The sequence below is a fragment of the Dipodomys merriami genome, unplaced genomic scaffold (assembly GCF_024711535.1).
Source record: "Dipodomys merriami isolate MVZ:Mamm:240054 unplaced genomic scaffold, mDipMer1.0.p SCAF_57, whole genome shotgun sequence".
NCBI classification, from domain to species: domain Eukaryota; kingdom Metazoa; phylum Chordata; class Mammalia; order Rodentia; family Heteromyidae; genus Dipodomys; species Dipodomys merriami.
In genome coordinates, this window is record NW_027206146.1 from 817,246 (window position 1) to 827,500 (window position 10,255).

The 10,255-nt window shown below is 54.4% G+C and overlaps 1 protein-coding gene across 4 annotated transcripts in view; it reads right to left on the reverse strand.

The window, feature by feature from the left end:
• Positions 1-858: 858 nt before the first annotated feature.
• Ptprh (protein tyrosine phosphatase receptor type H) overlaps positions 859-10,255 on the reverse strand; it is a 23,621-nt gene continuing 14,224 nt past the window's right edge. For all 4 annotated transcript variants that reach the window (XM_070000599.1, XM_070000596.1, XM_070000597.1 and 1 more), the window contains 12 exons: positions 10,002-10,255; positions 9,502-9,768; positions 8,744-8,822; positions 8,580-8,627; positions 6,964-7,054; positions 5,031-5,121; positions 4,730-4,806; positions 4,479-4,613; positions 2,314-2,436; positions 1,965-2,125; positions 1,546-1,681; positions 859-1,421 (listed from right to left, as the gene is read on the reverse strand). The exon at positions 10,002-10,255 is cut by the window's right edge and continues 46 nt beyond it. In XM_070000599.1, the coding sequence (XP_069856700.1) occupies positions 1,272-1,421; positions 1,546-1,681; positions 1,965-2,125; positions 2,314-2,436; positions 4,479-4,613; positions 4,730-4,806; positions 5,031-5,121; positions 6,964-7,054; positions 8,580-8,627; positions 8,744-8,822; positions 9,502-9,768; positions 10,002-10,255 (1,612 nt within the window). In that variant the 3' untranslated portion in view covers positions 859-1,271. The remainder of the gene's footprint in view (positions 1,422-1,545; positions 1,682-1,964; positions 2,126-2,313; positions 2,437-4,478; positions 4,614-4,729; positions 4,807-5,030; positions 5,122-6,963; positions 7,055-8,579; positions 8,628-8,743; positions 8,823-9,501; positions 9,769-10,001) is intronic.

A 10,255-nucleotide genomic window follows, 5' to 3' on the forward strand; every position in this document is an offset into this window, starting at 1 on the left:
GCGCTGTCCCGGGTGCTGATCTCCGGGCCGGCCTGGGCTGCGTGCGCTCCGCCCCGGGAACGCGCTCCGCCCCGCCAAGCCCTCGCCCCGCCCCCCGGCTCCGGCGCACACCGGGGACCAACAGACTCCTCTGCGGCCCCACGCGCCCCATACATTCGGCCAGGCTCCGGGCGCGCAGCTTGGCCGGGAGAACTCCCTGAGGCCAGGGCCCAGCCGCCTAAGGCCAGCGTCCGGGGACCCCGACTTCTCCCCTAGGGGCGACCATGCAACCTACATTTCTTTTTTGCCGGTCTTGGGACTTGAACTCAGGGCCCGGGCGCCATCCCTGTGTCTCTCTGTGGTCAAGGCGGGCGCTCTACCACTTGGGCCACAGCGCCACTTCCGGCCTTTTTGAGTAGTGAATTGGAGATAAAGAATCTCGCGGGGACTTTTCTGCCCCCCTAGCCTGGCTTCGAACTTCAAAACTCAGATCTCAGCCTCCTGAGTAGCTAGGATGACCGGCGTGGGCCACCGGTGCCCGACTAAACCTGCCTTTCAGGTAAAAAACAAAAAACAAAACCATGGTTCCCTAAGATCAGCAGCCCACGGGGCTGGGAAGGTGGCTCAGCGGTAGAGTGCTTGCCTTGCATGCATGAGGCCCTGGGTTTGATTCCTCAGCACCACATAAGCAGAAAAAGCTGAAGTGGCGCTGTGGCTCAAGTGGTAGAGTGCTAGCCTTGAGCTGAAGAGCTGAGGGACAGCGCCCAGGCCCAGAGTTCACACCCCATGACCAACAACAACAACAAAAAACAAGATCAGCAGTCCACTCCCGCCCCAATTTCCCCCTTGAGTCCCAGAGATCCACTAGAGCAAACCCTGCCTGAGAGGCAAGTTATTTAATAAATTATGGTACAGAAAGAAAATGCACCCCGACGGCGACCGCAGACTGACTCCGATTCTGAAAGGAAAACCTGCCCTTGTTCCTCCCATCGCCAGAATTCCAACCCAGGGTCCATCCTTCCTCAGAATCCAAGTTCCAGACTGTCTCCTTGGGACCCTGAGCCCGGGAGAGAAATCCCCAGGTCCCTCCCCCCCCCTCCCGCTCTTCCCAGGAACCAGGAACCCGCCCTGGCTCCCCAACACACTCTGGATGAAAGCCCACCACACCCAGTCTCCTGGGGAGACAGGCATTTCAGTTCCCAGTCCCTCTTCCCACCCACAGTCGACTCTCCTCTGGACTCCTCGTGGGATGAGGGCTTGAGGCAGCACAGGCAGACTCCGCCCTCCATAGCTCAGACCTCCCGCTGCTGGGCCTGGATGGCTTTGGAGTTCTGGTAGATGAGGCAGGCCCCATTCTCGCGCATGGCCTCATTTTGGGGGGAGGAAGGGGCTGACTGCTGGAGGTACTTCAGGATACACTGGTGCAAGAACACATACTGGGCCTGGAGGGAGGCACTACATGAGGGGGCTGGCCCAGGATCCCACACCTGCCCTCCCTGCCCTGGGCCTTCTGGAGCTCCCAGCCTGGGGAAGAGGCACGGGGTGAAGAGGGGCCCTCCCCATCACCTCAGTCTGCACCATCAGTGGGCGGCTCTCTCTCATCCTCCTCACGAAGCTGAAGGGCCCCACAAGCCCCTCACATTCCAGCTGCCGGAGCAGGACATCCAGGGCGATGAGTGTGCCTGTCCGGCCCACACCAGCACTAGGCAGGAAGGGGGACCATGGTCATGCCGTGGAGGGGAGGCACATCTGGAGTCCTGGCTGATGGGGAGGGGGCAGTCTTGCGGAACTCAGGAGCCTCAGCATTGGACAAGATATGGTTTCAGTGGGAACTGCTTAGGTCCAAAGTCATGCTGCCTTGGAGTCTTTCTTTCTGTCAGACCTTGTTCTCTGCGCCCTTCTCACGCCTGTACACCTTCTGTGTTCACCATCTTCCTTTCACTTACCTTGAAAGACCCCGAGGACTCACCTAACTCGACTCTCACCTGCAGTGCACAATGGGCGGGCCTCCCTCCACGGTCTCATCCAGCCACTGACGAAGCAACTTCCAGAAGGCCAGCAGAGGCTCTGGGGAGTGGGGGACGCCATGGTCTGGCCAGGCCAGGTAATGGAACTGGCGCACAGATAGAGTCTTCTGCTCCTCCACCTGGAGGGAGAGGGGAGGGCATATAGGTTTTGGGGTTTGGCTTCTACACCTAATGCTTGGTATCCCAGGATGCACAGCAGGGATGATGGTGGGTTTCCCAGGATGCATTGCAGGGACAATTGTGAGTTTCCCAGGATGCACTGTAGAGATACTTCACAGAGGGCATTCTGGGTGGGGTGAGTGCTCACATGGAGGAGCTGCAGCTCCCGCACCGTCCAGGACTCTGTCACCTCCTCACTCAGCAGCGTCACCCGAAGGAGCCCGTGGGTACAGGGCTGAGAATCCAGAGGCCAGTAATGCTCGCATTTCACCTGGGGTAGAACCAGGGCGTCAAGCCCAGGAGCCCCTCTGCCTGGCTCTTGTGTTCAGAGCAAGGAGGCTCCCCTGCACTGACAACGGGGTGTCTCGTCACCATGCTGTGACAATGGCATGCCATGGGCATCTAAGTACGATGTCTGCCAGCCAAGTGGGCCCATCCATCCTGAGCCCAATCGTACCCTTGCACAAATGTCCGTATTGGAAACTTTATCCCCAAAGGTATCTATCGATGGTATTTGAAGGCAGGGCCTTGAGGAAGTGATCAGATGAGGTCGTGAGCCTCCTGGATGGTATTTGTGGCTTTATAAAAAGAGGGAGGGGCTGGGAAGGTGGCTCAGTGGTAGAGCACTTGCCTTGCATGCCTGAGGCCCTGGGTTCCATTCCTCAGCACCACATAAGCAAAAAGAAAAAAGCCGGAAGTGCCACTGTGTCTCAAGTGGTAGAGCGCTAGCCTTGAGCTGAAGAGCTGAGGGACAGCACTCAGGCCCAGAGTTCAGGCCCCACGACCGGACCCCCCCCAAAAAAAGAGGGAGAGACTGGGTAGGGGTTACCTATCTGCAACACCAGACTGAGGAGTGGAGTTAGGCGAAAGGAATGGCAGAAGCCAGCTGGGGCTACACAGTGAGACCTTGTCTAAAAAAAATAAAAGATGGAGAAGAAACAAAGGAAGAAGAGAAAAGCAGGAGGAGAAGGAAGAGGAGAAAGAAATGAAGGAGAAGGAAGAAGAGGAGGAGGAGAAGAAGAAAAAGAGAAACAGGAGGAGGAGAAGGAAGAGAACCAGGCATTGGTGACTCACACCTGTAATCCTCACTACTTAGGAGGCTGAGGTCCAACGATTGAAATTCAAAGACAGCCTGGGTAGGAAAGACTATGAGACTCTTTTTTTTTTTTAATGGTCTTGGTGCTTAAACTCAGGGCCTGGGTGCTGTCCCTGAGCTTTACTGCTCAAGGCTAGTGCTCTACCACTTTAAGCCACAGCGCTACTTCCAGTTTTCTGGGGGTTAATTGAAGATGAGAGTCTCAAGGACTTCCCAGCCCAGGCTGGTTTTAACTCAGATCCTAGTCTCCGGAGTAGCTAGGATTTCAGGCATGCCCAGCTGTTTGTGAGACTCTTGTCTCAAATAAACTTCTAAAAAAAATCAGAAGTAGAGTTGTGGGTCAGGTGGTAAAGGACTAGCCTTGTGCAAAATGCTTAGAGATAGCATCCAGGCTCTGAGTTCAAGTCCCAGGACTGGCATACACACACACACACACACACACACACACACACACACACACACACACACACACACACACACACACACACACAGAAAGAAGAGGAAATAGAAGCAGAAGGAGAAGGGGGAAGAAGGAAGAGGAGGGGGAGGAGGAAGAGGATGAGGAAGAAGATGAGGAGAAAGAGCAAGCTTGCTCCATCACTGTGGGATACTCTGCCACATTATGGTGCATATTTAGACTTCCAAGCCTTCAGAACCTTGAGCCACACAGACCCCTCTTCTTTATAAATCACCCAGTCAGCTGGGCGCTGATGGCTCATGCCTGTAATCCCAGGAGGCTGAGATCTGAAGATTGAGGTTCAAAGCCATCCCAGGCAGGAAAGTCCATGAGACATCTCCAGTGAGCCACCAGAAAACCAGAAGTGGTGCTATGACTCAAGTGGTAGAGCGCTTGCCTTGAGCTGAAGAGCTGAGGGACAGAGCCCAGGCCCAGAGTTCAAGCCCCCATGACCGACCAAAAAAAAAAAAAAAAGAAAAGAAAAATATAAATCACCCAGTCTACGGTTCTCACAGGAACAGTTGATGGACTGAGCATGCACACACACCCTCCCCCCCACCTCACCTCCACCCTCCTACTCTCAGACCAGTGGACAGCCTGGTGGACGAGTCCCTGGGAAGGCCAGCTGGGGCTGTTTTGGACATAGCTCATGCTGGGGTAGGACCCCTCTCTGGGAGGGTGGGGTGGGAGTGGAGGCAGGTTGTGTGTGGGAGGGTTATGCTCCACACAGAGGTCCGCCCTGGGACAAAGGTCTCCTCACCCGGCTAGACTCCACACAGTTGGTCAGCATGACCAGGGTGTGGCTCTGCTGTTCCCACACCAGGCGCCAGAAGTCACCCACAGTGTGGGGCAGGGGACCCTGGGCCGCGATGAACTCCTGGGCACTCCAGAGACCCTGGGCGAGGCAAGCAGGCAGTCAGGGGGTTGGTGGGTGACTGTCACAGAAGGCCTCTCCCCCCTCCCCAACCCCCAACCCCCAACCCCCACCCCCAGGTGCCCTCGCAGGCTCACCGGCAGGAAGCTGGCGTTAATGTAGTCTGACCCCGGCTCATCGCGGAGGGGCTGCAGCGGTACCCGTGACCAGTCGTCTACAAGAAGGCACAAAAAGTCGTGGCCTTAGCCGTGCACATAGACAGGGCAGAGAGACCCGGGGAGGGAGGCTGGACAGACCCTGGAAGCCATGTATGTGGCGGGGGGTGTGCATGGGCACACACAAGGGTTTGTCTGTCATAGAACAGGGATGGAGAACAGGGATGGGGGCGGTGGACAGGATTGGAGCTGGGGATGAAGACAGCACAAATCCAGGACTCACAGGGCAGCACGTTCCTGTAGCGGTTTTTGGCCATGTTCTCTGGAGCAGAAGCCACCATCTGAGATTGGCCGTGGCCCTCCAGGGCCAATAGCTAGGACAGAGATGGGGGGAGGGGGGATTGTAGAGTTCCCCAGCAGTGCCCCTGGAATTCTCCTTCCCCTCCTGTTTGCCCTTCATACCCTGGGATTCTGTAGCACCCACACAACAGATGCTGGGCAGCTACCCACCTCTCACCTAGGGAATCTATCAGGCTAACAGGAGACGTGGGGATTTTTTCAGGAAGGCAAGAGGGTAGAGGCCAGGAGAACGAAAGACCATCCCTGTGGGTGTGAGTCACTGGAGGAAGCAGCTATCCTCGTTCTAAGCTATCAGTGAGCTGAGGGCTAGGCATGGCCATTTATGCCTGAAATCCCAGCTACTGGGGAAGCAGGGGAAGGAGGCTTCAGTCCAAGGCAGGCATGGACAAACATGTGAGGTCCTATCTAAAAACAGCCTAGAGCTAGGCATCAGTGGCTCACGCCTGTAACCCCAGCTACTCAGGAGGTTGAGATCTGAGAATTGTGATTCAAAGCCAGCCTGGGTAGGGAAGTCCATGAGACTCTTATCTCCAATGAACCACCAGAAAACCAGGAGTAGTGCTGTGGCTCAAGTGGTAGAGTGCTCACCTTGAGCTGAGGGATAGCACCCAGGCCTAGAGTTCAAGCCCCATGACCGACAAAAAGAATAAAATAAAAATAACTAAAGAGCCAAGTGCAGTAGATCATGCCTATTATCCTAAGATCAAGAGAATTTCAGTTCAAGGCCAGTTCAAGGCCAGGGCAGAAAGTTCATGAGATGCCACAAACACACACACACACACACACACACACACACACACACATATCTCAACAGAAAAAAAAGGGGAGGGAGCTGGGAAGGTGGCTCAGTGGTAGAGTGCTTGCCTTGCATGCATGAGGCCCTGGGTTCAATTCCTCAGCACCACATAAGCAGAAAAAGCCAGAAGTGGCGCTGTGGCCGAAGTGGTAGAGCACTTGCCTTGAGCTGAAGAGCTGAGGGACAGTGCCCAGGCCCAGAGTTGAGGCCCCACGACCGACCAAAAAAAAAAAAAGCGGAAAAGCGGACCACTGGTGCCCACACCACTAATCCTAGCTATTCAGGAGGCTGAGATCTGAGGATCACAGTTTGAAGCCAACTTGGGCAGAAAACTGCCGTGAGCCTCTTATCTCCAACTAAACCACTCAAAAACTAGAAATGGCATTATGGCTCTCATAGTAGAGTGCTAACCTTGAGCACAAAGAGCCTCAGGGACATCACCCAGGCCCCAAATTCAAGCCCCACAACTGACCAAACAAACACCAAAAAGCAGAGTGAGTTATGTGGCAGGTACCTGCCAGGAGGAGGGCTGTGGTCCAGGAAGGCCCCAGAAAGAAAACAAGACCCACAATAGCACCCAAGTAAAAGGGGGAGAGGTATGACTCCAGCGATGCAGTGCTGCCTAGCTAGCAGGAGGCCCTGAGTTCAAACCTCAGCAACACACACACACACACACACACACACACACACACACACACACACACACACACACACACACACACACACACACACCAATAGTTGAAAAGATAAGCACGTCCAAGGAATTCTCTAGAACTGAGCAGATCCTAGCACAACTCTTACTGCAGCAAGCGGAGGCAAAAGCAAGGGAGATCATGAGTCTGAAGCCAGCCTGAGCTATAGATACAGCAAATACAAAGCTAGCCAGTCTGAGCTGGAATACGGCCCAGCCATAGAGGGCTTGACTGCGCCAGACCCCTGGTTCCCTGGCGCAGCTCAGGTATGAAGGTTTACTGCTTTTGCTTAACCCAAGGGGTGAGGGGGTTTGGGTGGGGCAGGGGCAGGGCTGTGCAGAGCTCCACCCCTTCTCTGGTCTCCGGACCTGGTACTCCTCTGCAAATCCATAGCTGCTGTCCTTCTCATTTTTCCTAACGTGGTCAGCAAAGTCTTTGGCCAGGATGTCCCCTGGGGAGCTGTGGTAGGGAGAAGGAAAGGAGAAGATGTCAACCTGCAGACATGCAGTGCTTTGGGGGTAAAAGAAGAGATGACTGCCATCTAGCAATGCCACTTCTGGGCACAAACCCAAAAGAAAGGAAGACCGAGGCTTGAAGGGAGGTTACCACACTCATGGCAACCAATATGGACTCACACACAATGGAATAGTATACAGCCTTCAAGTGAGTCTGACACACGCTGTAGCATAAGTAAATTTGAGGACACTGTGTTGAGAAGTAAGCCAGACTCCTCCCCACCCAAAAAAAGACAACTAATATACGATTCCACTTTTTTTTTTCTGTGTGTGTCAGTACCAGGGCTTGAATTCAGGCCTTGAGTGCTGTCCTTTCGCTATTTTGCTCAAAGCTACTCTTTTTTTTTTTTTTGTCGTGGGGCTTGAACTCTGGGTTTGGGCATTGTCCCTGAGCTCTTTGGCTCAAGGTGAGTGCTCTACCACTTGAGCCACAGTGCCACTTACAGTTTTTCTGGTGTTTCATTAAAGAAAAGAGTCTAATGGACTTTCCTGCCTGGGCTGGCTTTGAACCGAGATCCTCAAATCTCAGCCTCCTGAGTAGCTAGGATTATAGCTGTGAACCACCGGCTGCTCTACTATTTGAACCAGAGCTTCACTTTTGGCTGTTTAATTAGAGATAAGTCTCATGGACTTTCTTTTATTTGGGGGAGGGGGTCCAGTCGTGGGGCCTGAACTCTGGGCCTGGGCGCTGTCTCTCAGCTCTTCAGCTCAAGGCTAGCGCTCTACCACTTGAGCCACAGTGCCACTTCCGGCTTTTTTCTTTTTGCTTATGTGGTGCTGAGGAATCAAACCCAGGGCCTCATGCATGCAAGACAAGCACTCTACCACTGAGCCACCTTCCCAGTCCTCATGGACTTTCTTGTACTGGCTTGCTTTGAACCTGCAAGAGAAGAGCTTTCAAATCTCAAGGTTTTCCCTATATTTGACTATACATGTGTGTGTGTGTGTGTGTGTGTGTGTGTGTGTGTGTGTGTGTGTGAGTGTGTGTGTGTGTGTGTGTTTTGCTGTGCCTCACACTTGGTCAGTGCTCTATTGCCATACTTCCAGTCCAGATTTTTTTGCTGGTTAATTGGAGAGAAGAATCTCACAAGCTTTTCTGCATTGGTTGGCCCCCAACTATGACCTCAGATCTCAGCCTCCTGAGTAGCTAGGATTACAAGTGTGAGCCAGGGCGCCCAGCTTCATGCATTTTTAACACCTATCCAAAATGTCCCTCTACTCACTCTGTCTTCTCCTCTTTCATGGTCTCCAAAGACACATTGTAGACTATATTATTTTGCCTTTTGTGTGTGTGCTTGAACTCAGGGCCTGGACACTAGTCCTGGGGCTTGAACTCAGGGCCTGTCACAGAGGTCCATAGTCCCTTCTGAGGCCCCCATGGATAAGTCCACGGGCCCTGCCCTTTGATAGATGACCCCTGATGGGCCTGACACGGTGTTTCGGACGTTTTTCCCAGAGCCTCTGCTCACCTGAACATAAGATCCTTGGGGACCACCTTCTGCTGCTGCTTCTGATTCCTGGAGAGGAAAAGGATTCTGGGACATAAGGCTCAGAGCATAAGGCTGGGACCAGAGGTCCTCCCCTCTCCCTGCCGGCGGCAGCCTCCAGGTGGCAGGCCTGCAATGAGTCTCACCTCTTCCTCAAGAAGAAAATCAGGAGGCCTACCAGGATGAGAAACAGGAGGACACCCACAATGGCTCCCGCAATGACCCCTGGGAGGAGGCATAGGAAGCCCTTAAGAACCCAGGTCTTTATTTATCTTCCCAGTACTGAGACTTGAACTCACAGCCTGGGCACAATCCCTTTGCTTTTTCATTCAAGGCTGCCACTCTACCACTTGAGCCACAGCTCCACTTCTGATTATTTTGCTGGCTAATTGGAGACAAAAGTCTCATAGACTTTCCTATCCAGGCTGGTTTTGAATTGCAATCCTCTGATCTCAGCCTCCTGAGCAGTTAGGATTATTGGTAGAAGACACTGGCGCCTGGCTGCATCGTATGTTTAAGTGGGTGTCTTGTGCTGGGCATCGGTGGCTCATGCCTGAAACCCTAGCTACTGAGGAGGCTGAGATCTGAGGATCATAGGTCAAAGCCAGCCCATGCAGAAAAGTCCATGAGACGCTTTTCTCCAATAAACTACTCAGAAAAAGCAGGAAGTAGTGTTGTGGCTCAAGTGGTAGCACACTAGCCTTGAGCACAAAGAGGCTGGGGGACAGTGCCCAGGCCCTGGACAGGCAAAAGCAAGGAAGGAAGGAAGGGAGGGAGGGAGGGAGGGAGGGAGGGAGGGAAGGGGAAGGGATAAGGGAGGGAGGGGGGAGGGAAAAGAAAAGAAAAAACAGAAAACCAGAGACACACAGCCCCATGGACTCACACAGGAAGGTTCTCTGCTCACCTGCACGCTCTGTGTAGCAGGCGAGAGGGGCAGATTGGGCCCTTAATCCACTCCAGGTGGTGGTGACAGTGGTGGGATAGGACTGAGCCGGCCCAAGACCTGACACAGTCACGCCCTTCCCACACGAAGACCGGTCCTGGGAGGCCCAATGCCCACCCACCTCCAACTCAAAGGCCTCGTAGCCCCCAGTGGGACAGGACCAGGTCACGACCATGGCGTAGCCTCCTGAGGTGCTCAGGCAGGAGATGATGGTGGCGGCATCGGGGGCTGGTGAAGGAGGCAGTGGGGTCGGCAGGCGCCTTTGAAGGTCCCCTAGCCACCCCATCCCGCCTGTCCTGCCAAGCCTCAGAGCAGTCCCCTGGCCCCCTGGCCTCTGTGACCGCAGCCTAAGAAGAGGAAACCCTGGGACCTGATGCCCTCTGTGGTCTACTCCTGCCTCCTGTCCCTGCAGGTCTGATGTCGGCCCAGTTACCAGGGATGGGCGGGGTGGGGTCTCTCACCTGTGGGAGCCTGGAGGCTCTTCGTGGAACTGAAAATGCCATTTCTCTCTGCCCACACGCTGAAGTTGTACCAAGTGCCAGGCATCAGGGCATCTGCCACATACCAGGTGTCATTGGTCCTGCCTGTTGAACTGCCCCAGGGCCCCTGGGGCTCTTGTGTCCTGGGAGGGTTTTCTTGACCAGCCCAGTGAATCCAGTAGGTGTAGAGCTGGGAGTGGGGGTCCACAGGGGCCTCCCACCTCAGGGTCACCGAG